The sequence below is a fragment of the Coffea eugenioides genome, chromosome 2, assembly GCF_003713205.1.
Source record: "Coffea eugenioides isolate CCC68of chromosome 2, Ceug_1.0, whole genome shotgun sequence".
Classification (NCBI taxonomy): domain Eukaryota; kingdom Viridiplantae; phylum Streptophyta; class Magnoliopsida; order Gentianales; family Rubiaceae; genus Coffea; species Coffea eugenioides.
The window spans coordinates 3,066,688-3,093,040 of NC_040036.1; the positions used below are offsets into that span (position 1 = coordinate 3,066,688).

Consider the following 26,353-nt stretch of genomic DNA (forward strand, 5'->3'; position numbering starts at 1 on the left):
AAATGATTTTCCTGAAAAATTACATCCATGGAAAATATTTTCCCAAGGAAAACATTTTACTCCCAACCAAACAGACCCTGAATGGTGGAATTTTTCATTCCAACTCCGATTCAGAATCCAGAATGCGGCCTAAACACCCCCTAAATACTGAAATCCAGGGTTTTTAGGTTTACTCACTTCAGTGAAAAAAAAAAATGCAGGATATACGATTACAATCTCAATTCCGAAACTTGATCCAAGCACCCCCTTACAGTCATAGCCATAGAGGAGCCCCTCATATTTCATACATGCATAGATACTTACCAAAATTGATTTTAAAAAATGAGAAAACAAAAGGGAGATTTACACAGTCCTGGCAATACTTCCAAAGCCCAAACTCTTCAGCCAAGACAGAGCAAACGAAATCAGTATGTGGAATGAGATGATATCCCAATAAGATTCATAAATGTCGATCCCAGGTCAGAACTAGAAGAAGGGCTGTCTTGTATGGGCAGCTATATACCGTTCGTGCCAAATAAAGACATATTCAAGCTTCATGGAACGATGATCAATCCTTTCTATCGCTGGGAGGAGTTTGGATTTAGTGTTTCCAGTGGCAGCCCGACTATTTTCTGATCTATCCCGTATAGAAATAATTGCAATCTGGAAATGCAACTTCTGTTTTTCTTACATATACCAATGACAACAAAAGCTTGTGTAGCCCTCTTTTAGATTTCTTCTCGTACATAGCAGATGCCAGATGACTATTGCAAATGGTCGTTTTACCCAAATCCCCTGAAAACAAAACAAACAAAAAAAAGGAAAACTAATATAAGTTACAATTTTAGAATCTTTTTTCGCTGTCAGGTTCAAGATTCGAATCCTGCAGCCGATGGTTGGATTTAAAGAGTTACAGTATGTGCAAAAATATTGTGAATGCAACAAGTCGTTCGGATCAACATTCGGTTCTTACCCCGAATAAAGGACAAAAAGATTTTCAGCATTCACTAGCCAGCACTCGGTTTTAAAAGCGAGTGTGATGCATGACTAAATTAAAGGTTTCTCTGAGGCAGCAACAGTTACAAGAGGAACATAACAAAACTGCACTTTTAAATAAAGCAATTACAACCCCATTACATATCCACGTGGAAAAAAACAATGCATCTTTTACATTAATCTACTGAAATTCAAAGCAAAGAAACTTGCATCGATAAGCATTTCAGAGAATTGCTAGAATGCAAGCAAAAAAGGAAGACATCTTTGAAGGATTAAACAGAAAAACTGAGCAGGTCGTATATCGATACAATATATTAGCCACTGAGGATATGCCTTCCAATGCTCTACTTTATCTTCTTCACGAGAATCGATGTCCTGAACTCGCTGTCATCTTTAGCAAAACTCCACCAAAGGTAGGTGAGCGGAATGGTGGTGGCATGCCAAAGAGCATGGGCATCAACAAATCCCCAGTAAGGAGGGAAGTCAAATATCTCCAAAAGCATGCCAATAGCTCCACCAGCCACCACCAGCCACAACTTCCAGCGGGAAGGATGTTGACTAACACTTGCCCATACAGCCCACAACAGTAGCTGCGTAACTCCCAAGGCCACACAAACTTTCATGTTCAAGCCTGCAACAGAACGAACAGGTTAATTAGGTCTCCAGCTCATATAACAACAAAAAACTTTGATTCAACAATTTGATTTCTGCAGCTTATTCTTTTCTATCTCTTGTTAAGTGACTAGGACATACATATCCAGCTGCAGCAGTTGGTAAGGCCAAGTAAATTACCAGCATATCGTTGACGGACATTGTTAAAAATGTAAGCAAGAAGGCATATAAAGTTGCACACTATGAGATTCAGCTCCATATGAAATTGACATTAGATGACAGCAAAAATAGGCCAGAAACCTGATGCACTTATCTCATATTCAGCTACTCTAGAGCCCTGTAGGAACTTGTTAATACTATCTTTAAGGAAAAAATTGGCCTTTCATTCGAATGATTCTATTGGCACGGAGCAAAAGCAATATCCCAGATCTCCGATTTGAAGTCAAAGATAACAGTAAAGCCAAATTCTTGGTGGAAAGGCACAAGAGGAAGACAAAAATGAAAGCATGCAGACGTGCAGGTGTTAAACCTCAACAAAGCTCAATCAAACATGAGCACGCATTTAATTACCTCCTCCTCCCGATATTTAGACATCTGTTATTACGCATTGTGTTCTACTCATGCACACATAAAAAAGACAGAAAAATTTTAGTACTTGATCCAATTCAATTCATTTTGATTGTTGTCATTCCTTACTAACTCCAAATTTAGAAAATAAAATCAATAGGACAACCACGGGATATATATTTAAACCAAATTTCCAAATGTATCATTATATGCTTGAATTGGATCAAGTATGCTTGAACTGGAACTGGACAAATGTTTCCCAAGACAATATGCTTGAACTGGACAAAGTCATGTGAGATGAAAGAGCACAAGGATTATATGACACAAGTAATGTTTGTTTGGTTCAAAACATACTTGTATGAAAACTCTTTCATCAGTTCCATACGTATAGCAGAACTCTGAACTTGGTCCCCTCATGTTTCAATTGGAAGACATCTTGTCCATTGTGTTTTCAAGTACCTTTGTCCTTTTCATTACTCGCAATTGAGGTGCCTACGATTTTTATTTTGTTAAATTTTAAAGTAACTCAACACATAAAATGACACATTACAGATACAACAGGTACCCAATGTGTTAAAGGTGACAAGGAGTCAAAAACAGGGAGCAAAACTTTTATTTCTGCCTTTACTTGAAGATAAATTTATTTATGCACCCATCCTATTTGACATTGATATACCAAAAGATATCTACAAAAGGAAAAAAACATAATTATGCGGACAAAGCCATTATCCCTGAAAATGTTCACAAATGATTACATAGTTTGAAAATGAAAACCGACAACTTCAAGTCGAGCTCCGTTTATTAATATGAAAATGAGATGTTTATCATGGTACTTGAATATATTCTGTGGCTCTATAAGTGGTTTGCACATGCTCCAGAATGCCCAACGAATCTGGTAATTTTCCAGTATGTTTTTGATGGTTTGATTACAATACTTTGCATGGACATTCCAAGGACTTGAAGAATATTACTCTCTGATCTGTGATTATCTGTAGTTAACAGCTTAAAAATAACACCCCCCATCATGTTTTATTTTGTCCTCACCTTTAGGACTATGCTTAAACAGGACCAACAATGGAAAAGCAAGTAGATAATGATAAGTCCATGAAGGATATCCAAAATGCAGTTTAACATGTTTTGGTTGTTACCACCATATTACATAGAATGAAAGGCAAGATGGCATTTTTGTAATTTGTAGTTCAGGTGAAGCTTGCTGAAAGTGCACTTACCATAGTCAAGCTGATAAATGTTCAAATACAAGATATGGGTTGTCAGAAAAGCAATAACAGGTGCAGCAACCATCACCCTGGCAGCCTCATCTCTGATATTGAAAACTCGCAATATAGCCAAAAGAAGAGAATATCCAAGTAATGCCACAGCAGATGAGTAGTCCAGCTTCTCTGTTAACTCCACATCACTGCAAACAATTACAGATGATTGACACCCCAAAATCCAAAGGTTAGCAATAGAAGACAAGAAGTTAAATGGATATTACATGCTGATAGACCAAATACCCACAAACAACGTCACCCTGGTCTAAAGATAGATGTTTTCTTGAGCCATTGCTCGAAGAAAAAGGAGATTTTGAACATGTGGAGTATAACAGTACAGGTATATAGAAGGATGAGAAAGAGCATCAAAAATTGCGAGGTATTACTAGAAAAGTTTCTGTTCTTTTCATGATGTTCTTTCTTCTTTTATCATTTGCTTGTAAAGCAAGGCTGTTCAAATGTACCACGTGGGCCCAAGAGGGGAGGGAGGGGCTAGGGGGCTACAATCTGCTAAAACACATGATCCATCACAAGGTCTCTGTTTGTCCCTCTTTAGAGTTGAGCTGGATAACGAAGATATGGTATTAGCAACAGAACATGGACAGGAGAAATATTTGTCCCAAGTATCACTGAAGTTGATTTTGGTCCCTCTAGTATTAAGAAGGCCACAAGACATTCTATCCACACTGTTACAACAAAAGCAAAAGCAGTCTTTCCTTGAAATTGGGCCTAAACCCAGATCATCCACCATATACAATACCAAATCATCTGAAATTAGCACATCTCACATCACAGAATGAAGCAAAAGAGAGACAATGCTCACCGACTGTGAAAAACAGCATTCCAGAACCAGGAGTTCATTGCCAACATTGCGTAGATATGCCACAAGCCAGTGTACTCATAGTATGTCTTTTTGCTTGGGCTAAAAGGTAGCTTGTAATTTACAAGGATGAAAAATGAAACCCAGCCATGGAACTGTATTGCAAGATTAAGGACAGATAATGCCACAGAAACAGGTTCCTGAGAAATAGAAGATCATGATTTGAGATGCACAAAGCATTGAGCAAAAACCAATACAAGGAATGATTACTAGCTTTTGATCAACAATGAAAATTAGTTTCCTTGGAATATCAGTTACAAACCTGGATTCCGTACACACGACGGAAAGGCCATTTCCCATGATATTTCACGGGCTTGTAACCAAGCTCTTTCCTTTCTTCTTCTCTGGCAAGCATGCATTGGTATCTGCAGTCACTTTGGCAGTCCCATCTTTTCCACCTTAAATAAAGTGGCTCCTGGAGATACCATGGACCATCAATGGAGTTACCATTGGAAAAATTACAGTGCTGAAAGCATTTTCCACCCACGCATCCAGTCTTCTCACATTGTTCAACACAAGCTCTGGCAGGGCAGCAAATTGAGTGTGCCAAATTGCATAAGTTCCAAGAAGACAATAATTAGTGTGAGAAAATAAATGTACAAATGAATTCTCAATTTTATAGAGGCCAGCCCAAAACGTTATATCCAACTATCAGTAGACCCAACACTTCAATCTTTGCGTACAACAAAGCGTATCAACATCATTTAACCAATTTAATTGAAGATAAATACTCCTTTTTACATGACTTCCATTTCAAAGCTAAGTTTTATACCCAGAGTTTTGCCAAACACATTTTATTGACCCGTTTCAGTATTCTCCCTAGCTCATTTACTGAATAATATTGAGCTAAAAATGAGTAAAATAGAAACAGAAAGATTTTATATCAATCAAGGGTCCAGATGCAGTTACACAATTTTATAGTGATTGGGACAACATATCCGTGCTTAACTCACGAAGTTGGAGCTGTATGAAAGGATGTCCCTGCATTATCAGGCATTCATCTACTTTTCTATGACCAAGAAAATTTCAGGCCAGCATATCGTCAGAAAATATGAGCTGAAAGAGAATGAAGTGGCATACAAGAATACATCAACCAACAACAATTTCAGGGTCTACAGCTTCAAATGAAACTCTGAAACCAAAATTTTACTATGATTATCAACTCTGCAAGACTCCTTCCCAAAATATACACTACCACCTAATCCAATCTTAATATAGCTCGTCATAGTAAAACATATTCCAGCTCCACTGTACCCTCAAATTATTTCATAAAATGTGCAAACCGGGAAAGTCTAGCCATGTAAATCGATCATCCACAACAAAGTATAACAAATCAGCCAAAAGATTTCAACTGTTGAAAGCAACTGAACATTCATCTTAGGCTATGTTTGCTTCTCCATCAGAATTGGAGCTGGTATTTATGTAGTTTGGAGTTGTACAATGCCAAATTTCTGAGTCCAACCCTAACAGCTAATTACAGACCTGAGAGATTTCATGGGTCAGAACAAAGACTGAGAGCCCAACTTTTCTGGGTCACTCACTGGAGGCAGAAATCACATCTTCCAGAGAAACCAGATAGAAGTCCAGAGTATATAAATCGTAGAACTTATGGCAACAAGAGCTACTTCTTGAGCTCAGTTTGCCCAGAAATTTCTATGCCTCTCGAGGCAGACAAACTCTTTCCAACAAAAATTTAACCAAGAAGAATGCAAAAACAAAAGCACGAATCATTTCTAAGCAAACTTCCAAGCTCATGCCAAATAACTGATATCTAAACCAAAATTTGAACCTTGAGAAACACAGAGTTGGGGGGGGGGGTGGTGGTGGGGGAGGGAATATGTGATTTAGTTGAAGGAAAAGATTGGGGGAGCAGTATAGAGACGAAAAAAAAGGTTAGCTGAGAATTATACCCGTAAATCGGATCAGCATCCCCGGCGCTAGCGTCGGTAACTCCAAGAATGGAGGAAAAAGACAAAAATAATAAGACAGGCAAGCGACGACATCGTATCGATGCCATCATCGCCTCTGACTGGCGACTGGTCCGGGAAGATATATAGTGACTCACTAGAAAGTCAAAAGCGAAGCAGGAAAAGAGAATTCCACAGATGAATGGATGGGACTCGGGAGTGGAAGATTTGCATGTGGGATTGTATTGGATTGATTGATTGATTGGACGAACGAATGAATAAGCAGCAGCAGCAGCAGCAGCTCCAGCCAAAGATGATATGACAACTTATATTATTAGACGCTGATGATTGTACTAGCCCATCGAATCAAAGCAACAGGGAACACCACAAAAGGGTTCGAGTTTCTTGAGGTTCTGATGAATGATTCAATCAAATCAAATCAGTTAAAAGTGCAATCAAAGTTGGGGCGGACTACTACGAGAGATGGGATGGAGCAATAGCTTCTTAACTAAAAACAGGGAGGGTAGACCAGAATCTCGTGAGGAGCACTACACGGGCCGGGTCACCAGTCGACACGTGGACTCCCCTTCGCCAGTAAGTAGTGGTAGTAATATGGCGCCTCCCATTGACCTTGAAGCCAAGCTCGGTAAGAATCAAACCACATGTCACCCTCCTCTACGGCTCTACTCATTTAATAACCTCCCCATCCAATGATTGTGGATTTCGGTTTTCTGTTCTTTTTAGCTTGACTAGTAAATAACCACCACTAATCCACCAACTTAGAGAAACCACTCATGTGTACTTTTTTTTTTTTTTTTTTTGGAAAAAATCATGTGTACTCAATACAATATAACAAACCACCCATATTAGTTGTATCAAGTAATTTATTCCACCAAGGTTGAGGCTGGGCCCTTGTTTGATAATTCAATACGGTCCATAAATTTAACGAATTAAGATCTTGTTATATTCAGATGCGTTTAAATAATCAAAATAAAATATTTGAATTGATTAAGTGACATTGAATTTTTTAGATAAAATTTATTTAAAAAAAACTAAGCGATAAGCTATTGATTTAGTGTCATTTAGTGTAATATATACTCAAATGCATCAAATTAAATACTTAACATTTCGTTGATTTAATGAATTCAAATGCCAGACTCCAGAATTCAGTTTTCACTTGCAAATCTTAATTTTAGTCATTTTTTTTATTATTATTTATACCATCAGTTTTGGTGTTTGGTCCTTTAATTGTAATATGTTACTATTAATTCTATTATTATGGGGTTTTTTTTTTGGGTACTTTTAATGAGATATAAAAAACATATTTTATGTGATTCTTCAAAGGATTCTTTTTAAATATTTGTAACCCAAAATTTAAGCACCTTTGACTTCAAATTAAAGTGGATGCTCATCTAATTTCATAATTGTTCTAGTAATGCACTGGCATGTACATTGTTTATGCAAAATTTCCCACAAATAAGTACCAATGTGTTACATTCAAGTATTGCTAGTGTGTAGGAAATTCTTTGAATGCAGTAAAGTACAATTAAAATGTTATAGACGTCAAAAAAAATAAACATGTTAAAAAAAAACAATTTAAGGTTTACGTTCGAGTGTGTTCAAATAGAGTATTTTTTTTAAAAATTTAAAATAATATATTATAATAATTTTATAATCTAATATATGTAAAATAAAAAATAGTTATGAAACATATTTATCATGTAACTAAGGATTAACAGGGTATTCAAACACAAATAGAAAAAATAAGAAATGAAACTTCACAATGTGATACATAAAAGTAGCCATCTTCTCTTTTCTAAAATATAAAGTAAAAATATGCAGATTTAGTATATAAAAGCGGTGTGGGGTTAAAAGTGGGCTTGAACTTGCTTGCAAATATTTCACTAAACCACCAAAAAAAACTTAAAACAAAATATTAAACTGGGTTCTAACGTGGAACGACTTTTTGTCGACCCTAATCTAAATAGTAATTTCCTTTTTGAACAAAATAAAATTTTGACACCACGCAAAAAAAAAAAAAAAAACCCGCGATAACAATTTACTGCCTGATTAAAATACTCTGGACTAAGGCTGTAACGGTAACGGTAACCGTAACCACTGACCCTTGGGTCTTCTTGCGACTCCGCAGTCCACACATACAACTATACCGAGAGAAAGGGAAGCGGAAAGTAAAAGATCGACCATGGCAATTCCGGCAGCTGCTTCTCCCTTAATCCACCTCATGACTGCCGCAAATTACAACAAAAACATCCCCAGACGAAGGCTACGAGCATTAACTAGTGGTAGTGATTGTCATGTTCTCGGGGAAAAGCTATCTGTATCACCGTTATCCTCGTCATCACTTTCTTGTTGGCGTCAACAATCAGGAAGAAGCTTATCGGGCCGACAATTTTTAAAGTCGGTAATCACTTCGGCATACGTTTCCGGCCCGGCTTCCGTGTCTTCCGAGAACAGCGAATATAAGGTGGAAGAGGAGGAGGCTTCGGAGCCAGCTCAGCCGGCCTATCTCGTCAGCTGGGGCCTGCTTTGGAGATTGGTTTCCCGGCATAAGCTGAGGTTGGCGGCTTCCCTTCTTACTCTTGTTGGTTGCACCACTTGCACTCTCGCTATGCCCATATATTCCGGTATGCTACCTATGATTATTCTCTTCATTCCTCACCTCACTCAATCTTTAATTTCCCAACATACTACTGTCACTTTTACATGATGATGGTGTGGCAATTGTCGTTTTAATTTAGGCTGTACTACTTAGGTAAACCCAGTTTAGTTTCTTCCCTGATCATGCTCTTGGAATTCAGCCATGCCCAGGATAACACAGCTAGTTGTAGTCGGGGCTTTATCTAATTAACTTCCTTTCATTTATGATTAGTAGCTTGTAACTTTTAAGAAATGAATGGGACCAACTCTGATAAGTGGACTTGCTCACAAGAAATTCTATTCTTCAATCTCGAGAGGTAGTATTTCTTGATTCCCATATACTGGCATACCATTAATCCATTATCAATCTCGGTAAAGAGTTTCAGTTTGAATCATACAAGAATCCTGAGCATAATAATGTTGATCAACGATTATTATATAAGAAATGAGAGTCTTGTTCCAGGAAGATTTTTCGAAGTGCTTGTCGGAAGGAGACAAGAGCCTCTGTGGCAGCTGCTTAGCAAAGTTGGAATTCTGTACACACTAGAGCCAATTTTCTCGGTTATTTTCATTGTAAACATGAATTCCATGTGGGAGAAGGTTATGTCTAGCTTAAGAGCTCAGATATTTCAGCGAGTACTGATTCAGAAGGTAAATTCATGGTCTTACTTATCTATGTTTTGGAGTACTGTCAACATCATCTTAAGCTTAATTGTATATTGTCATGCACTCAACGAATTATGCGTGATGTTAAACGGAAAATAATAGTTCCTGAATGTTGGTTTGTCAGTTACGCAGCATTCAAGACTTAGATTACAATTCGCATGATAGTCTGATGGCCTTCTTCTGTTCCAGAAACTTTGATTATGTTTAATAGTCTTTATATTCTTTTTAAACAAAAAACAAAGCAACATTTATTACTGAAGGTAAAATGCGAAATCTTGAGCAAGACCATTATTATAGATTAGTTAATCTTTTATTGACAATTTCAATTTCTCTTCATTTCCAGGTGGAGTTTTTTGACCATTACAAGGTAAGCAAATGAAATCCTCTGAAACTGTCATTTTTGGCTGGCAAATATTACCTTTTGCCTTAACCAAAATTTTAGGCATTCATCCCGTCGAGAAGTGTGTTTTGTTTTCTCAATTTCATCATGTTTTTATATCAAGTTAATTTTTCCACCTGTGGCAATTGCATGTAATCCAGCTCAATAGCCTTCTTTTCATTCTGTGGTAACTGCTATTTCATCGGTCTTTATACATCCTGGTCTGCCAGTTTTCTAATTCATAATTCTCTTTTTGAGACCTGTAGGTGGGTGAACTAACTTCTTTGCTGACATCCGATTTGGGTTCACTAAAGAATATCGTAAGTGAAAATGTATCAAGAGATCGTGGTTTAAGAGCCCTATCTGAGGCAAGCTACTCTACATTATGTAAATGTGAGCTTTACATTATTTCTGTTTGCATAGTTCCGCTGCTTTGTTCCTGAAGAGATCTGCTTTAGTTATGTTTTATTTACTTTCTTGTGTAATAGAGAAAAAAGTCTTTTAGTTCTTGATGTTTATTATAACATGTTTTTTTTGGGTAAGGGTACTTTTGTTAGCTGGAAAAGGCTGAGTTTCCTTCTGCTTCCGGAGTTTTCTTAGCAATCGTTTATGTATCTGGACCTTTCTCTTTTCTTTGCAGGTTGCTGGAACCATCTGCCTACTGTTTGCTCTGTCCCCTCAACTTGCACCAATCCTTGGCTTTCTAATCATTTTTGTTTCTACTTTCATTGGTAAAACTTATATAAAGTAGTGGTTGCTTCTGCATAGTTGTTTTTCTGAAAATCTTGTGCAGTTGTTGATTTTTGTCTTCCTTAAAATTCCTTGATCCTTAGGCTTCTAGATTCTCTTTACATTAGTTTTTGTTTGGAGCAGAAATTAACATAAACAACATTTATGGTTTATTGCAAACATATTCTGGGTGGCAGCACTCGACAAATCTTATAACTGAAGCAGTTCATGATGGTTTGCCATTAACATGAGTGTATGGTGAATGGATGACAATTTACTTTTATCCATACATGATAATAAGTTTGCATGTTAATCCAGTCTAGAAATGGTCCCTGACATGCTATATTTCATCTCCAAAGAAAGAGGAAACTTGTTAGAAGTTCTTGACAGTAATATTCTTTTCATGTTTTCTGGCCTGTAAGATGCTGTTGTTGTCTTTTAGCTGTGTACAAGAGGACAACTGTCAATGTTTTCAAAGCTCATGCTTTGGCTCAAGCATCTATAGCTGATTGTGTGACTGAAACATTTTCAGCTATTCGTACTGTAAGTTGGCATATAGCTTTCTGAAATTATATTCAGACTGTTGCAGATTTTGTACTTCTGTATCCCCTTCTGAAGCATTCATGAGTCAGTCACTGGTTTTAGTAGCTTACAAACCATATTTGGATCACTACATCATTATCTGTCCTATCCTTTTTAAGAGCACATGATATTCGCACGATATTTTCTCGTGCCTCACATTGATTTTGCTTTTAACTTTCTTCATCTGTTTTATGAAATTTAGACTGGGTAGGTCACAGTTTTCAAATGATTCTTTCATTGAACGCATGTTTGCATTTGGGTTTTACAGGTAAGGTCATTTGGTGGGGAAAAACGTCAAATGTCCTTTTTTGGGCGCCAGGTTATTTTTTTTCATTGTATTGGGTCATGTTTTCCATCTTATATCCAAGAAATTCTGTTCTGCTGATGTTACCTGGCCCTCTATGGACATAACATATGTTTCTAGTTGTGCAGGTTCTTGAGTATGAGAGTAGTGGCATAAAGCTTGGGACTTTTAAATCCATTAACGAATCACTGACTAGAATTGCAGTTTATGTCTCTTTGGTAACCTTATATTGTCTCGGAGGAAGCAAAGTAAAAGCTGTAAGCATTTTGAGCTTTTGTACTCTCAATATGTATGTCAGTGGAAGTATCTTTATGCTTGAATTTATGTCCATAACCTGAAAGTGTAGATGTACATATGCTCTGTGCAATGGTCTCTAAAAGTAAAAGTTTGCAATGTGGATTGTGGCCATGTCTGACATTCTGTAGGCTATTTAGTGATTTCATTTTTCTTAGGAGCTGAGCATTCAAAAATGTCTGCTTTCTATTAGGGCGAAATGACTGTGGGGACTGTGGCTTCTTTCATTGGATACACTTTCATCTTGACTTTCGCTGTAAGTACTCTTTATCCACGTCTTTTCTGATGTTAAAGACACTTGATAAGATATTTAATGTTTTGTTCTTTAAGGTTCAAGGGCTAGTGAACACGTTTGGAGATCTGCGTGGAGCCTTCGCTGCTACAGATAGGATCAACTCAGTTTTATCTGGTGCTGAAATTGACGAGGCCCTTGCCTATGGTTTAAATAAAGACATCAAGCTAAAGAAGATGCCTGATAAAGAATTTGGTATTTTCTTAGTAAATGGTTTTGAAAGTCAAACACAATCTTTAGATATGCCATACACAACCTCTTTGAAATCAGCTAGCAGCGTCCGCAGCCTTGCAGGGTCTGGTGATATTTGTCTTGAAGGTATGTGCTGTATGGTATCTAGCCTTCTGCATGCAAGGGTAGATATGTTTCATGCTAAAGGAGTGAAGTCTTTATTGATCATTATCACTTCCGGAATCAGGTGTTAGGGTCAATTCTCATTCTCAATAAATAAGCGAATTTCATGACTGCGCTTAGTGTTGTGATTTACTGGTAAGATGAAACCGAATTTTTTTAAAAAAATTTTCTTTCTTGTTAAACTGAGTTTAACATACTGAGTATATTGTGCATACCTGAATTTTAGTTTTCTTCTGCCCATTTTTCATCTGCTTTTTGAAATGTTAGTTATCACAAACCTCTTCCTGCGGTTAAAGATGCATAATTTAGGAGTTGTATCACTCAGAAATCATGCCAATGTTCATATAACTGAGAATTTATACCAATGTTCATACAACTGGTCATTCTTATATTGTGCTTTGCAACAGATGTGCATTTCTCATATCCATTAAGGCCTGATGTTGAAGTCCTAAATGGTCTTAATCTTTGTTTAAGACATGGAACTGTTACTGCACTAGTGGGCTCGAGTGGCGCAGGGAAAAGTACAATAGTACAATTATTGGCACGTTTCTATGAGGTCTGCTGTTCAATGTTTCATGTACTTATGGTAGTAAGTTCCCTGTGACAGATCATTGAATTAAGAATTTGATAAAACAAATATCTGGATTTTGCAGCCAAGCAGAGGCCGCATAACTGTTGCTGGAGAGGATTTGAGGACATTTGATAAAAGAGAATGGGCTCGAGTTATCTCCATTGTAAATCAAGTATGTTTCTAATTTTTGGGAATCAACTTTTTTATGTCTAATTTTCTGTTTAATCAGCATAGAGCATTATTGGTACAGTGACCCTTGATAGCAGCAACTTATGACTCTTGAGAGGTCCAAGTGGGTCATTGAATTGTCATGCTCTTGTTTAACCCTTAATTAATGTCATAAAGGTTTGGGTCCAAAAACAGGTTGGTGACATTTTAGCGATAACTTTTGATTGGTTCTTGCGATAAGTTGAATCAGATTGAATGTTACATCTAACTCGGACTCATAAGCATTTCGTACTTATGCAGTTATCTCTTGTTATATTTTTGTACCCAATTTTCTACAGGAGCCTGTCCTTTTTTCCGTGTCTGTTGGTGAAAATATTGCTTATGGCCTCCCAGATGATTATGTATCAAAGGATGATGTGATAAAGGCAGCCAAAGCTGCAAATGCTCATGATTTTATAATTTCATTGCCACAGGTTGTCATTTCGAATATGCTTGTTATCTATATAATTTTGCACAGTTTGTTTAGGTATTAAATATTCATGCAATGGACAGGGTTACGACACTCTAGTTGGTGAGCGTGGGGGTCTGCTAAGTGGAGGGCAGAGGCAGGTAATTAAAAGATGGTTTGGTGTATGCTTATGGTTTGAGAGTTGTTTTACTGAATACCCCTCACCAAATTTGCAGAGAATTGCCATTGCAAGGGCTCTCCTTAAGAATGCCCCAGTCCTTATCCTTGATGAGGTATGCTTCTAGGCCAATCCCTAATGCATTGTGTGTTGTGTTTTACTTAAGGTATAGAAAACAGATACTCATCCCCCAAGGCCAGTTAACAAACTAATATTGGGACGTCTAAGGGTCTGTATGCCCAAAAGAGAAAGTTGATCCACCATAACTTGGGATCTCAGGGGCTTAATATGCAGGAGCAGACTCAATTTTTGTATATTTGAGAAACCATATGCTAGGATTCCCAGGGCCTCACAGTCAAAAGAACCTTATCCATTGGTTTGCTATTGCTCAGAATGGTAAAGGGCTCTTTCATTTTGATTGGGAAGTAACTTGGCCTGGATTGTTAGATACATTGCATTATCAGCTGCTTTCAGCTTTAAAGATAGACAGTTTTACTCTGAACTATTAACTCTACCTTGTGCTGAATAAATCAGTTTATGCTTATGCACTGCAGGCTACTAGTGCTTTAGACACAGTTAGTGAGCGCCTCGTCCAGAGTGCTCTGAACCGTCTGATGAAGGGAAGAACAACGCTGGTTATTGCTCACAGGTTGAGCACAGTTCAGAATGCAAACCAAATTGCCCTCTGTTCTAATGGGAAGATTGCGGAGTTAGGGACGCATTCGGAGCTGTTAAGTAGGAGAGGCCAATATGCTTCTCTTGTTGGCACCCAGAGACTTGCATTTGAATGATAGTGAAATAGCAAGAATCAAACCCTTGCCATCTCAAACTGCAGAGCCCGTGATTATGTGAGTCTTTGGAAGAACCTTCAAAAATATATTCTTTTTCCTTTAGGCTTTAACAAGCACACTCTTCTGGGGGTTTTGGTTTTTTGGTTGGGGGGGTTGTGTGATTTAAAGGATGAGAATGTAAGTGAGAAGTTCTAGGGTTCAAGCCTTTCCACTTGCATTACTTTAAATATAAAAAAAAAAAAAGCACTCTCTTCTAAAAGCACTTAATTGCTTTGGTTAATGGGAATTTGTTCTGCTATCTTTAACCATTGGTTGCATCTTATCAAGCAGAGGATGAGTTAAAGATTAGAATAGCTATGTGAAATAAAATTCACAAGCACGGTCAATATAGAATTCATTCCATGCTCGATGCAGTAATGATATATGGATTTTTTTTTCCCGGCGGCAACTTGTCAGTTCTGTGCACAATTACGTCTAATTACTACTTTCGATATTGGACAGCTAATATTCACAATCTTGCTTTATTTATAATAGCTGTTTGGAGATTTTGGATGACAAGAGGATTTTGATGCCTACATAAACGAGTATAGCTAATGCCCATGAATTTCGTTGGTGGGCAATTGAAATATGAATATTTTATCACTTCAGATCAAGTCTGAATACTTTGCTCGACACAGCTGCGACCATTCTAAAATTGGGCCAAAACAAAAACAAAACCTTTCTGCAAGTCATCCTGCATTGTTTCTCCGGCAAAGCTACAATAATGTTTTGATCTTAGGCGAATAGGTGGAGAGCCTTATTTGTGTTGATTATTGTTTATTTAGTGGAAACTGAGATGATAGCGTTCAACTCGGCAAAGCATTCAGTCGGGAGGCCAAGGAATGAATTCATAAAGAAGTCGTCAATCGGTTGAACCATGGCCACTCCAACTAGCCGGCATCTTCCTCCTCCGTTTAAGCGCTCACCTCTTCCACTTCTGATTGTTCCTTCTGACTCTTCAGATGTTAACACAGTCCCTACCAGCAAAGGTGGAGCTTTATAAAGCTTCCCAACTGAAAACCAGAAGCTAGCTTTGAACTCAAGCTCCACCTTCAGAAGAACAGCACCAAGTAATTCTCAGGAAACTACCGAATTATAATACAAAAAGGAAAGCAATAGAAGCAGAGGGTCATAGAAGACTACCTTGCCCGTTTCTTGATTGATGCTTCCCCGTAATATCTCTGGAGCAACATCAATCCTGAGAAAAGGTGGCAATGGCAGTCCCATGAATCTAGCTGTTGCAGTTGTGAGTGGTGGAATATAGAGGGTATTCAAGTCGAAATCAACAAAAATGTCTCCATCGGATTTATTGGGGTCGGTATTTCTATTTGTGCCCATCCCACTACCGCTGCCCCGCTCCGCGTTGTACTCGAAGTCGGGATATACGGAGATACCGAGTTTGCAAGATGCCAGCGTCTCAAATTTGATGTTATACACGTCCCTTCTTGGTACTTTTGATTCAGTGAGCTGGGGGGCAGGAATTGGTTGTTGTCTATCTAGGTTCTTTTGGGAGGCGACCACAGTTGTCTTGTGTATTCTAGATTTTGGTAGAACTAAGGATGAACTTGAATAATTAGGCTTATGTCGTGGGGAAGTTCTGCATGTAAGTTGAGGACCTGAGGAGTGAATTTGACACTCCATTTGTTTGAACCCTGGTAGATTGTTGAGCTCTATAGAGCGGATGGTGATGGAGATGAAGAAATTACTCTACAGAGCGGAAAGGGAGTTCATGTGTAAAGCTTATTTTCTTCTTCTTCCTTTTTTTTTTTTTATAAATGATATGATTCCAGAAAATTAAGAAACAATTCTGGGGCCGAGGACTTGATGGAAGCGCAAGGACACCAGCAATGCACGAGGCTGATTCTAGTCCACTGACTTGGGAGGAGATCTTATCTTTCCGCTTCCGCCCCAAAGAAACGGCAAAGGCAGGAGTGGGACCTTCTTGTTTATTTGAGGTGAAAATCAACCGCTCAGATTCCAGTTTTCAGGAAAAGAACAAGAAATTCTGAACCCTTTAATTCTACGTCGCGACACCGGCCCGACCCCGTGAATGCTTGAAACTTCAATTAGTCCTTGCTCCTTCAACAGATAGTACATAACAGAGAGCAAGCAAATGAGGAATGTCTCATTGCTTCTTGTACCTGTCCTGTCCAGCGTAAGCAAATCAGGAATTTCTCGTTGCTGCCTACGCTTTCTGGTCGAAATCATTTATTTAACGACATTGCGGGTTTTTTCCATCATAGTTTTCTTGCTCTGTCTCCCAGAATGGACCCAGTACTGGTTTTGTAGTGGATGGCGGATGGCTTGTATATTGTCTTTTTCTAGGGCGAAAGAGTGCGAGACTGATATTAGACCCAGGGTATGGGAGAGGATCAGAGGAAGAAGGCGGCACAGGAGCTTTCATGTCTCAAATCTCTATTCTCTGACCCTACGAGCACTTCAGTATTCTGAAGAAATCCCACTTGACTCACTGGTCCGGCACCAGTAGGCAGCCCTCCTTAGTTATTACCAACTTACACGGGTGTGATGTCAATTATGGATCTCAGCTTTAGTGCTTATTACGTATGTGGGTTGCACTTATGAAAGCATCCGACATGCGCTGGTGCAATCAATCCTAGATTCCAACAACACCAACTCATATGATATGATGGGACCAGATCAAGGTGTCTCCCCCAATCATTCAAGATTCCCCTTGGATTGGATCACTACTGAAACTATACCAAACCAATACATCGAGAATTTTCAGAGCGCACCAACTATTCACCAATTCAACCAATTTAATTATGCGCACACAAAATCTTCACCCAAGTGCATACATACAGTCCCCTTGCCCTTGTCGATGATGGTAAGACTGGAGGACTGTTGGTGCATTCACGAGTCACCCCACGATGATTGAGGATCAAATGATGTTATGTCGGTGACTGAATTTGATTAAAACGACTGCCATTTTCAGCATCGAGACAGACAGTTTGCTGTCTTATTCATGGACCATCTTGACTGGCTCTCGCTAGGGTTGACCCATCTACCAATGAGGAATGAGGATCCTTCTTGGAGCGGGATTTCACTACTAGCTTCTTTCCCAAACACCCTAAACTGAACTGAAGAAGACAGGGCAACACAACACATTATGACACACCCAAATTAACAAATACTACACATGAGGGAGGCAGGAAGAAATACAAGCAGTGGAAATAAATACTCGTACAATTAACAGCAAGCGCAACGCTCAGTTTCATACAAACTTGTGTACTGACTATTTTATGAGTTAGGAAAGCTCGTGCAAACTTGTAGACCATCTCAAACCAGAATCAGAATCACGTGGTGTATTAGTATTTACAACACGAATGCTTCTTTGTCTCTCTCTCTTTTTTCTCCCACCCCCACAAAACAACACAAAAAAACCCATCCTCTTCCCCATCATTAATTGCAGGCTGATCCTCAGCTCGGGCTGCTCCAAGCTGTTAACATACAAGAGAAGACCTGAGTGACATGGCAGTAGGAAGATGCGCACAAGAAGCCCATCGAATAACTGACTCGGTCACAATAAGGTCAAGCTGCTCTAGTTCACCAAGACTAATTGTATTGTTCCTCCTGTTGTGGATGCCTGACATCTTAGATCCAATTGACCCACCCCTAGTAGGGTCTACCACTTTACAATCCGCATGCCCATAGCACAGTGAAGGATCTGGCAACTTAAGCAGTGCTCCCAAACTCGCATCTGTATGAAGAGGGAATTTTTCAATTAAGGGTTCTACTATAGATATGACAGGTTTTATAAACTACTATATTACCTTGATGAAGTGAATCCACTCTAGGGAGGTCCACTGAAAGATCCAATTCAGGATTTCCTTGCCCAGCCACACGATCAGGGCTGTTGAATGCAAAACTCGGCATAGAAACTACAGCAATAGGAAAATCCACCGAGTTTGATCCACCGCTACTTTGGAAAGAGAATCCAATAGCCTTGTAGTAAGGTGTTGATGGTGTGACCAGGAAGGAAGAAAGTGATGACCTGCAAGTGAATGTAGGCGATTGCACGTCACTACTTATAGACAACCCTGTTCTGAAACTAATATCCTGATTCCGGGCCATAAGCGAAGAAGAGAAAGGATCTCTCTGTAAATCACCATCACCGTAGCTCTGCTTGAGACATTCATACGGTTGTTCAGAAAGTGGTGAGGAGTCCATCAACCAGGTATGATCTAGAAATGGTGACTATGATTTAGAAAAGAAGTACCTTGTTTAAGCGAAGGCATAACAAAAAAAATATGAAGAAACTCAGGATCATCTATACATGGTGGGTTAAAGATATTAACTAAATGGAGCCTATTTAAGGCCAAGAATTCGAAAGTCATTGCTCGGGAAAAATGTTGTCGTACTGTATCTGATACAAATTTCTGAAAGCCATTGACAATCTTAACTGCAGTGGAGCTGGATATGGAAAGAAGAAAACACCGTGCTCCCTTCTTTTACAACAAGAATATCTAAGTTAAATCAGGCGCGCATCTTTGCTTTCTGATGGTGAAAAACGATAAATTGTTACATTGTACGAAAGAGCTACATGTTCAAGCAACAGCTATAGAACGAGAGGATCCTAGAAGATCAATAAACCTGTCTAACACATTGACTCCAACCGACCTTCATGCCACAGTCAGTTTTGTGTTTACTTTTTAACTTTCAGAGTCAAGCTCCCTAAATCCCAACATGTCACTTTCAAGCACTCCACCTTAAACACATTTATGATGTTATTTCATTTTAAGCAGAATTCTATACTGTTTTCAATTGTTGGCAGAGAATCATAAGAAAATTTACCATTATTTTGACACTTTGATTCTAAGATAACTTGTAAGTTATAGCAAATGTTATCAGAATGGTAAATTCTTATCACATGGAGAATGTCTTAAGGCAGTCATACATTCTCAAGCAGGCAACGCACCTAGGACTTGCTGAGCTGAAAGCCTCTGAGAAGGGTCTTTACATAGCATTCCCCTGACCAATTCCTGGGCAGTGTAAGATATGTAGTCCCAAGGATTTGATGGAAATTGTAAGTCAGCCAGCCTAACGGCATCAAATATTCGCGATTTAGTGTTTCCCCAGAATGGTGGTATCCCACTTAGAAGGATGTAAAGAATAACCCCAGCACTCCAGACATCGGCTGCCTGATCATAGCCACCTATTAGGACCTCAGGAGCTATATAGAATGGACTACCAACAGTTCCGTGCAAACTCTGCCCTGTTTTGACATAATTAACATGCTGTGAAGATTAAATAATGATTATTCTTATGGGCAACGAGCAAGATCCTCAGGAAGAACTTAAGACTGACCTTGTTTTATGTAGGTTGCAAGACCAAAATCAGCCAATTTTATAGGAGATGAAAGGGCTTTTGTGGCTAGGAGGATATTTTCTGGCTTCAAATCTCTATGAACCACTCCCTTGTCATGACAGTACATCACCACTTCCATCAGATGCCTGAAAATAACTTTGGCCTCTGCCTCGGAGAATTTCCCGTGCTTCTCTAACTGATTGAAAAGCTCACCTCCAGCACAAAGCTCCATGACCAAATGAACATAATTTTCATCCTCGTAAGCAGCCTTCAGATCCACAACATTAGGGTGTCCGGACAGCCTAGTCATAATTTCAATTTCAAGCTTGATGCTTCGCACATCTTCGTGGGTGACCAATCTATCTTTGGCAATTGATTTGCAAGCCAGTAACTCCCCAGTCAACTTATCAGAACACTCCCTGATTATGCCAAACTGTCCCCAGCCTAACTGCCCTCCAAGAACATATCGATCTTTCAAGTTTGAAGTTTGCTGCGTGTCCAAAATGGTTTCTGTCAAGCTTCCAACTCTGTAACATTTAAATAGGAAAGGAGAATTTTCAGTAATGCCATTGCACTTGGCAACAGCCATACGAATCCTTGGCCGCCACCAAGAAGATCAAAATATACCACCAATCAAGTCTCCGTTTTGTAATCCTCGAAGCTCAAATTTCTGAAATTCTGTAATGTTCTACCTTACAACAAGTGGGAATGCAAACTTTACAAGTCAAAGTACTTGAATCTTCCTGAGATAACAGTATACCAAAACCATACTCAAATCAAACTGCTGAAGGAAGTTTCTCATATCTAGTAGGTGGAGTTTGAAAAGTATTTCCGCTAGGCACAAGAAATATCCGAAGAACAATCGTAGAACAACAGACTGAAGCTTTTACTTTCATCAATCCCTCTCCAATCAACTGAATCTGATAAGCCACGAAAAGCACGAAAATCTAAATTAGAAGTCACTATGACTAGAAAATTCAAATTTCCAAGTTCAAAAAAGCACGAAAATCTAAATTTGAAGTCACTATGACTAGAAAATTCAAAATTCCAAGTTCAAACTCAATAGTCATTTCATTGACCCAAAGAGGGAAAAAAAAAAATTAAAGAAGCGGGACTGTAGCAAGAATAAATAAAACCCAGAAAGGTATCCTCCCTTGACAAATGATCGCTATTTACAGTAAAGATCAATCTTAGCTCCCACTCCAGGCTCTGGCATACTTGAATAACAAACGAAAAACCAATCCCAATCAAGACAACTTTTCACAAATTTGCTTAAACCTTTTTCTGAAATAGACCTCTAAATAACAGAATTCAAAACCCTATCACCTTTACTATGTATTTAAAACCCACTCATTTACGACCATTGTAGGAAATTTAACGTGAACCCAATTGAATTTGAACAATAAAGGCACAAGCCCGGATCAACAATTTATTAGCAAACACACAAAATAACTAATCTTTACTGAAAATATTGACTACTACTAAAATGAATGGAACGGGGGGACGGGGCAAACCTGAAGAGAGGGGAGAGAGAGAGAGAGAGATAGAAAGGAGAGGAAGAGAGGTGACAATGAGAGAGATGAACCACAGCTGACAGCACAGCAGTACAAAAGGTGTTGCGTAGTGCTGGAGCTCGGATTCGTCCCTCCCCAAGTGCCCAACGGAGTGAGCCGGGCCTCTATTTGTCTTTGTGCTGTGCCTGTGCTCTTAACTTTTTATCGACTGTTCTGTTTTCACTCGCTTTTCCACCTTCCATGCAAAATAAAATTTTGTTTTCCCACATTTGACAACAAAGTTATATATATTTTTTGAAAAATTTCCTATAATAATTTTTTGATGTGATATATAAAATAAAAAGTGGTTGGATTTATAAAATAATTTCCTATAATAATTATGATTGATTTTTAAGAATTTGCTAGTGGAAGTTAATAATAATAATTAGTACAACAATGAGCGTCTATGAAGAGTTCTAATTGGGTAATTTTTTATTTTCCTCAATTATCTGGATGTAACTATTTTGGATAAGACAATTATAACGGGTTCGCAGCCAGCTGAAAGCTAAGTTGTATCCTAATGTGGTGTGGCTCTAAACTTGGTTTTGTTTAGTCCCTTGCTCAAATTTGATTCGTGTTTGACGTTTTGCTTCAAAATCTGAACTCTATTATTTTGACTCAATAATATTTATTATTCCCGTCCATTTTGCTAGCATGTTCCGTGCATTCATTAACTCCCCCTTAGGTATGCAGGAATTCCTTAAAATGAAAAGATGTTTTCGATTTCTTCATTCCATTCTTACGTTTGATATAAACCTTTTGAATTGGAGAGGCTTTTACTCCTACAAAACTCATTCCAACTTTTTAATTAGAAACTCATTCCTCACAAAATTCTAAGTAAAGTTCTCTCTACATTTATCCTAAAATATCCAAAATGATTGGAGTCAATTTTATCCTTATGCAAGCATCTCTTTGTGCTATTACCAATTAGTAGGCATTTCATTAATTTAATCAATCATCGATCATAATTCTTTTAACAAACTATTTTAGTTATTTTTAAAATTTTTATTACTAATTTTAAGATATTATTCTTTTAAACTTCTATGCAAATAAATAAAGATTTTTTTTTGGCACTTGACATAAATAATGAAAAAAATAATAAAGAGAGAATACGAATGTTTAACTTCATGTGATTTACTTTTTTTTTTTTTGTAAACTATTAATTATACGGTTATTTTAAACAAAAATTCAAAATGAATATTTACATTTTAAAAATAATAAAATATTATAATCAAATTATTTCAATAAGTATATAAGTTATTCATAATGTATAGAAAAAAAAAAAAGGAATCCAAATTTCTCGTATAAGGTAATAAATAGCGTAACATGAACAGAATATGTAAAAATATGTAATGCTGAATAATGGATTTTAGGTTAACTAAGTCAATTTTATACATATTTTATTTCATCCTGACATCTAAAAATTGATTGCACCAAACATTGGAAATTGGGTGGATATTCCATTCTGACGTTTGTACGAAACATTTGAATGAAAATTTTTTCCCGCATCATTCTAATTGGAAAAGGCCTTGTCGGTGGAAGAACTTTCCGTTTTGGGCATCAAACGAGGAGTAAGATAACTTTTATCGTTTTGGTTGATGATCCTTATAAGAAAAATGTTTGGATGTGTTGAAATTAATATGAAAACTGGATTCTATTTCTTCTCAAACTTGAAATGTATGTTTGAAAATGTATATATTTCATAAATCTGTGAATTAGGATTAACTGTATTTTATATTAATATCTCAAGATTTGTACGGTACATAGTTACGGTTGGTTGTATTCAACTATTTTTGTGATAGTAGATTGGGCTACCGCAAGATTAACCACATTTTATATATTTCAGATCTATTTAGTTACATTTGAGGGACATATATTGTTCATTTAAAAAAATGAATATTATATATATATATATATATATATATATATACATTCCCTCCTACTCCTCCCCATAGTCTTTTCACTTTTAATTGTCAAATGTAGGATTTGAATTTTAGATCTGACAGTAAAAAAGACTCTTAAGCGCTCTTCCTTAACCACTTTTCAAAATTATATTGTAGTATAGGGTAAGCCGTTTTAATTAGAACTAAATTTATTAGTGAACTAAAGGTGTGTTGGATAAAATTGAAATGTGAAATGTAAATATGATAAATTATTGATTGTTAAGTATTGAAATATTAATATTTGAGCATATTCTATATTAAGTAAGTGAACAATTTATCACTTATACAAATTTTGTCTAAACAATTCTGAGTCATTTAATTAATTAAGACGTTATATTTTTTATTATCAAACACATATGAACATATATTAAAATTCAAATTTATTAGATTTAAGTGCTAAATTGGACTACTAAAGAGGACCTACATAAGGTTTAGAGTCAAGATTTCAACTTTTTATTTATTTCTTTCAAATAACAACATTTAAGAAAACTTACGAATATCCTTTGATATCCACGATTCTAAATTATAGTTCCAACGTAAAACTTTTGGGTGACAAATTCTAAGCGTTTTAAGAACAACATTAGTAAAATTTGTGTCCTTGGAAAGGAGCTTAGGCAATTTTCAAAATCTTAAAACTCCTCCCTCCCCTTACGTTGGCCTTCTAGAGGCATCAGGGTGAAGGAGTAGAGGAGAGATACTTTTTTTTTTTCCCCCCATTTTTCTATTTTTTCTTTTTCGAAAGAAGTGGGAGGGAGATTAAAATAGGGAAAAATAAAAGGAAAGGGTTGTGCATTAAAAGCCGGTAGAGTTGAATTTTAGGATAAATTTGAGCCAATGCTTTTCTGGGGGATAAAACATGGACCGAGTGAAAATTAGAGGGACCAAATTGCAACACAATGCAAATGTACCGGATCCGGCAGTACAGAAAAATTTTGTGGCAATACCATTTTTCTATCTAATCGAACCACTGGAAACTGAACCCATTGCTTTCCGTCAATCAAAACTCAAACAACTCGGCAACTTCACCATATCATGCCCCATCAGAGGTAATTTCACTACTCCTTTCCCGGCGGCTATTATAGTTCTCACAAGCACAATCTGAATCACAGACACATGATTTGCATCACTGTACAGTTGGATGTTAATGTGTGATTCTGTAAACTGGTTAATCTTGTTCGACAGGGCATTTCTATTTCGTCTTTTGTAGTGGAATTAGGTTCTAGTCGTGAAGCAAATATGTGGTTTCCAGTATAGTGCTATAATGCCGATGACCAGGACCTGGTGGCCTGGTTTCAAGCCTCACTAAACGTGAGCTTTGTCTAACTTTATGTTAGTTTTTCATCCCTCAATTTGTGGGCTAGTTTAGTTTTAGTGGTAATCTCTTGATAGGTTGTAATTAGTTTGTATTGATCCCATTATGGTGGGCTACTTGTATTCTGCTGGAAGGTTGCCTATGGGCGTTTAAGAATATCTCCATAAACTGTTGCTTCTGGCTTCCTTTGTTCATTGACCGTTAGGGTGCAGTGTTTAGTATCTGAAGAATGACATATCCAGTCGTGACTCTGTGAGAATATATTCAAGGATTTTACCATTCTAATAGCATGCTTGATATACATCGTATTTGTGGAGGTTAAAAGTGATAAATTTTGTCATAATTTTTCTAACCATGTTTACTTGAGTTTGGATGCACTCCTTGTGATGTAATTTCGTTGGTTTTCTTTGTGAGTTTATATGTCTCAGTCAAAAGGAAGTACTTACAGCATTAGAGAGCTAACGATATCCTTTAATTTTTATAACCAGGAATGTGATGATGAACCACTGATTTGTTTATACCGATTAAGCATGTTAGTGGTAGACTGTCTGATTTTCACTTCTGGAGGCCTAACCGGATGTGGTCTAGTTTCCTGCACTAGTAATTTTGGTGGGAGGAGAAGATTCATTTCAAGAGTATCTCCAGGATTATTCAGGATTCGAGCAGTGCAAGACAATGAAGGGCCAAGAAGGCTGGTTGACATCATTAGAGTTCTACCAGAAGTATCTAGGAATTACTTCAGAAGCCCTTCTAGGAGAGCACTTTTTGGAGGTATATCTTTATTGGGTGGTTTTTATGTTGCACAGACAATTTCCCTCTCTTTTGGAGCTTTAGGAGTTAATGATGTAATTGCTGCTGTGGTATGTGTTCTGCTCACAGAGTATGTCACTAAATTTTATTACAGCCGACCTAAGGTGACATTCCCTATTGCACTTCTGAACAATTTCAAGATGGGATTCACATATGGGCTCTTCATTGATGCTTTTAAACTTGCCAGTTAGATCTCTGTTCAATTGAAACTCATTATGTCACAAACATTACCACTTGTATGAAGCATATCATTTATTGCAGTTGCCTTCTTGAATGTCTTCCATTAACAGAGTTTTTATTTTTATTTTTTTTCCCTTATTTCCCTCTTTTGTTCTGTCTCCCTTGATGGATGAAAAGATTCTCCTTCATTCACAGATTATATTAGCAATCTCTTTTGATCAATGCAATTGCTCTTCTTTTGTCCTTTGCTTTCCATGCTGTTGGGTCTCATCTACTTTTGGGTCTCGTTGCTATGCAGATTATATAAAAATGGTGTTCAGCAGACAGGCACTCTACATGGGGTTTTTTACCTTTTCTTTTTTGGATTTTTATTTTTTTTGTGGAGGGTGTTGGGGGTTGGGGAGGGGGGGAGGGTTAGGCTGAGAAAGAAGTGATGCATCGTAAATATCTTCTATTTTTCTCTTCACACACCAAAACTCCTACATCTGAAAACTCTTTTCCATATCGGTAGTAAAATCAAATTGTGGTCTTCTGAATGATATTCTCTGAACCCTTTGCACCTTTT

General features: G+C 37.5%; 5 protein-coding genes across 6 annotated transcripts; 2 read left to right on the forward strand and 3 right to left on the reverse strand.

The window, feature by feature from the left end:
• Window positions 1–963: 963 nt before the first annotated feature.
• Window positions 964–6,794, reverse strand: LOC113760688 (post-GPI attachment to proteins factor 3-like). Its single transcript, XM_027303365.1, has 5 exons — window positions 6,216–6,794; window positions 4,568–4,826; window positions 4,249–4,445; window positions 3,384–3,571; window positions 964–1,606 (listed from the first exon to the last, which is right to left on the reverse strand). Exons 1-5 carry the CDS (start codon window positions 6,323–6,325, stop codon window positions 1,320–1,322), a joined length of 1,041 nt encoding a protein of 346 aa, XP_027159166.1. The 5' UTR covers window positions 6,326–6,794; the 3' UTR covers window positions 964–1,319.
• A 1,541-nt stretch (window positions 6,795–8,335) lies between these two features.
• LOC113763467 (ABC transporter B family member 28) lies at window positions 8,336–15,377 on the forward strand. 2 transcript variants are annotated; one of them, XM_027307293.1, is made up of 16 exons: window positions 8,336–8,857; window positions 9,334–9,521; window positions 9,880–9,903; window positions 10,182–10,283; window positions 10,556–10,646; window positions 11,087–11,187; window positions 11,495–11,545; window positions 11,659–11,787; window positions 12,018–12,080; window positions 12,155–12,434; window positions 12,878–13,026; window positions 13,124–13,213; window positions 13,548–13,682; window positions 13,762–13,818; window positions 13,894–13,950; window positions 14,390–15,377. In XM_027307293.1, exons 1-16 carry the CDS (start codon window positions 8,416–8,418, stop codon window positions 14,624–14,626), a joined length of 2,196 nt encoding a protein of 731 aa, XP_027163094.1. In that variant the 5' UTR covers window positions 8,336–8,415; the 3' UTR covers window positions 14,627–15,377. The 2 variants fall into 2 exon arrangements, with proteins under 2 accessions (XP_027163094.1, XP_027163095.1); XM_027307294.1 differs by having other exon boundaries at window positions 8,714–8,789.
• LOC113763468 lies at window positions 15,140–16,439 on the reverse strand. The gene is made up of 2 exons (XM_027307295.1): window positions 15,809–16,439; window positions 15,140–15,715 (listed from the first exon to the last, which is right to left on the reverse strand). The coding sequence occupies exons 1-2, from the start codon at window positions 16,304–16,306 to the stop codon at window positions 15,443–15,445; spliced, it is 771 nt and encodes a 256-aa protein (XP_027163096.1). The 5' UTR covers window positions 16,307–16,439; the 3' UTR covers window positions 15,140–15,442.
• Window positions 16,440–17,842: 1,403 nt separating this feature from the next.
• LOC113763232 (calcium-dependent protein kinase 26-like) lies at window positions 17,843–21,660 on the reverse strand. Its single transcript, XM_027306983.1, has 5 exons — window positions 21,505–21,660; window positions 19,991–20,910; window positions 19,602–19,898; window positions 18,457–18,867; window positions 17,843–18,383 (listed from the first exon to the last, which is right to left on the reverse strand). The coding sequence occupies exons 2-5, from the start codon at window positions 20,577–20,579 to the stop codon at window positions 18,127–18,129; spliced, it is 1,554 nt and encodes a 517-aa protein (XP_027162784.1). The 5' UTR covers window positions 20,580–20,910; window positions 21,505–21,660; the 3' UTR covers window positions 17,843–18,126.
• Window positions 21,661–24,382: 2,722 nt separating this feature from the next.
• On the forward strand, window positions 24,383–25,917 carry LOC113761691 (ycf20-like protein). Its single transcript, XM_027304787.1, has 2 exons — window positions 24,383–24,532; window positions 25,287–25,917. The coding sequence occupies exon 2, from the start codon at window positions 25,329–25,331 to the stop codon at window positions 25,797–25,799; it is 471 nt and encodes a 156-aa protein (XP_027160588.1). The 5' UTR covers window positions 24,383–24,532; window positions 25,287–25,328; the 3' UTR covers window positions 25,800–25,917.
• Window positions 25,918–26,353: the final 436 nt, after the last annotated feature.

Excerpts from the sequence above, each read along its gene's own strand:
- LOC113760688 (XM_027303365.1), bottom strand. The coding sequence starts at position 6,325 with ATGATGGCATCGATACGATGTCGTCGCTTGCCTGTCTTATTATTTTTG. Across the intron at positions 4,446-4,567 it reads GTCGTGTGTACGGAATCCAG|GAACCTGTTTCTGTGGCATT; the intron begins GTTTGTAACTGA and ends TCTATTTCTCAG. Across the intron at positions 1,607-3,383 it reads CATTTATCAGCTTGACTATG|GCTTGAACATGAAAGTTTGT; the intron begins GTAAGTGCACTT and ends GTTCTGTTGCAG.
- LOC113763467 (XM_027307293.1), top strand. The coding sequence starts at position 8,416 with ATGGCAATTCCGGCAGCTGCTTCTCCCTTAATCCACCTCATGACTGCC. Across the intron at positions 10,284-10,555 it reads GTTTAAGAGCCCTATCTGAG|GTTGCTGGAACCATCTGCCT; the intron begins GCAAGCTACTCT and ends TTTTCTTTGCAG. Across the intron at positions 13,951-14,389 it reads CAGTCCTTATCCTTGATGAG|GCTACTAGTGCTTTAGACAC; the intron begins GTATGCTTCTAG and ends TATGCACTGCAG.
- LOC113763468 (XM_027307295.1), bottom strand. The coding sequence starts at position 16,306 with ATGGAGTGTCAAATTCACTCCTCAGGTCCTCAACTTACATGCAGAACT. Across the intron at positions 15,716-15,808 it reads TCAATCAAGAAACGGGCAAG|GTGGAGCTTGAGTTCAAAGC; the intron begins GTAGTCTTCTAT and ends GTTCTTCTGAAG.
- LOC113763232 (XM_027306983.1), bottom strand. The coding sequence starts at position 20,579 with ATGGCTGTTGCCAAGTGCAATGGCATTACTGAAAATTCTCCTTTCCTA. Across the intron at positions 19,899-19,990 it reads TGCAACCTACATAAAACAAG|GGCAGAGTTTGCACGGAACT; the intron begins GTCAGTCTTAAG and ends ATGTCAAAACAG. Across the intron at positions 18,868-19,601 it reads TTCAGCTCAGCAAGTCCTAG|ATCATACCTGGTTGATGGAC; the intron begins GTGCGTTGCCTG and ends CACCATTTCTAG.
- LOC113761691 (XM_027304787.1), top strand. The coding sequence starts at position 25,329 with ATGTTAGTGGTAGACTGTCTGATTTTCACTTCTGGAGGCCTAACCGGA.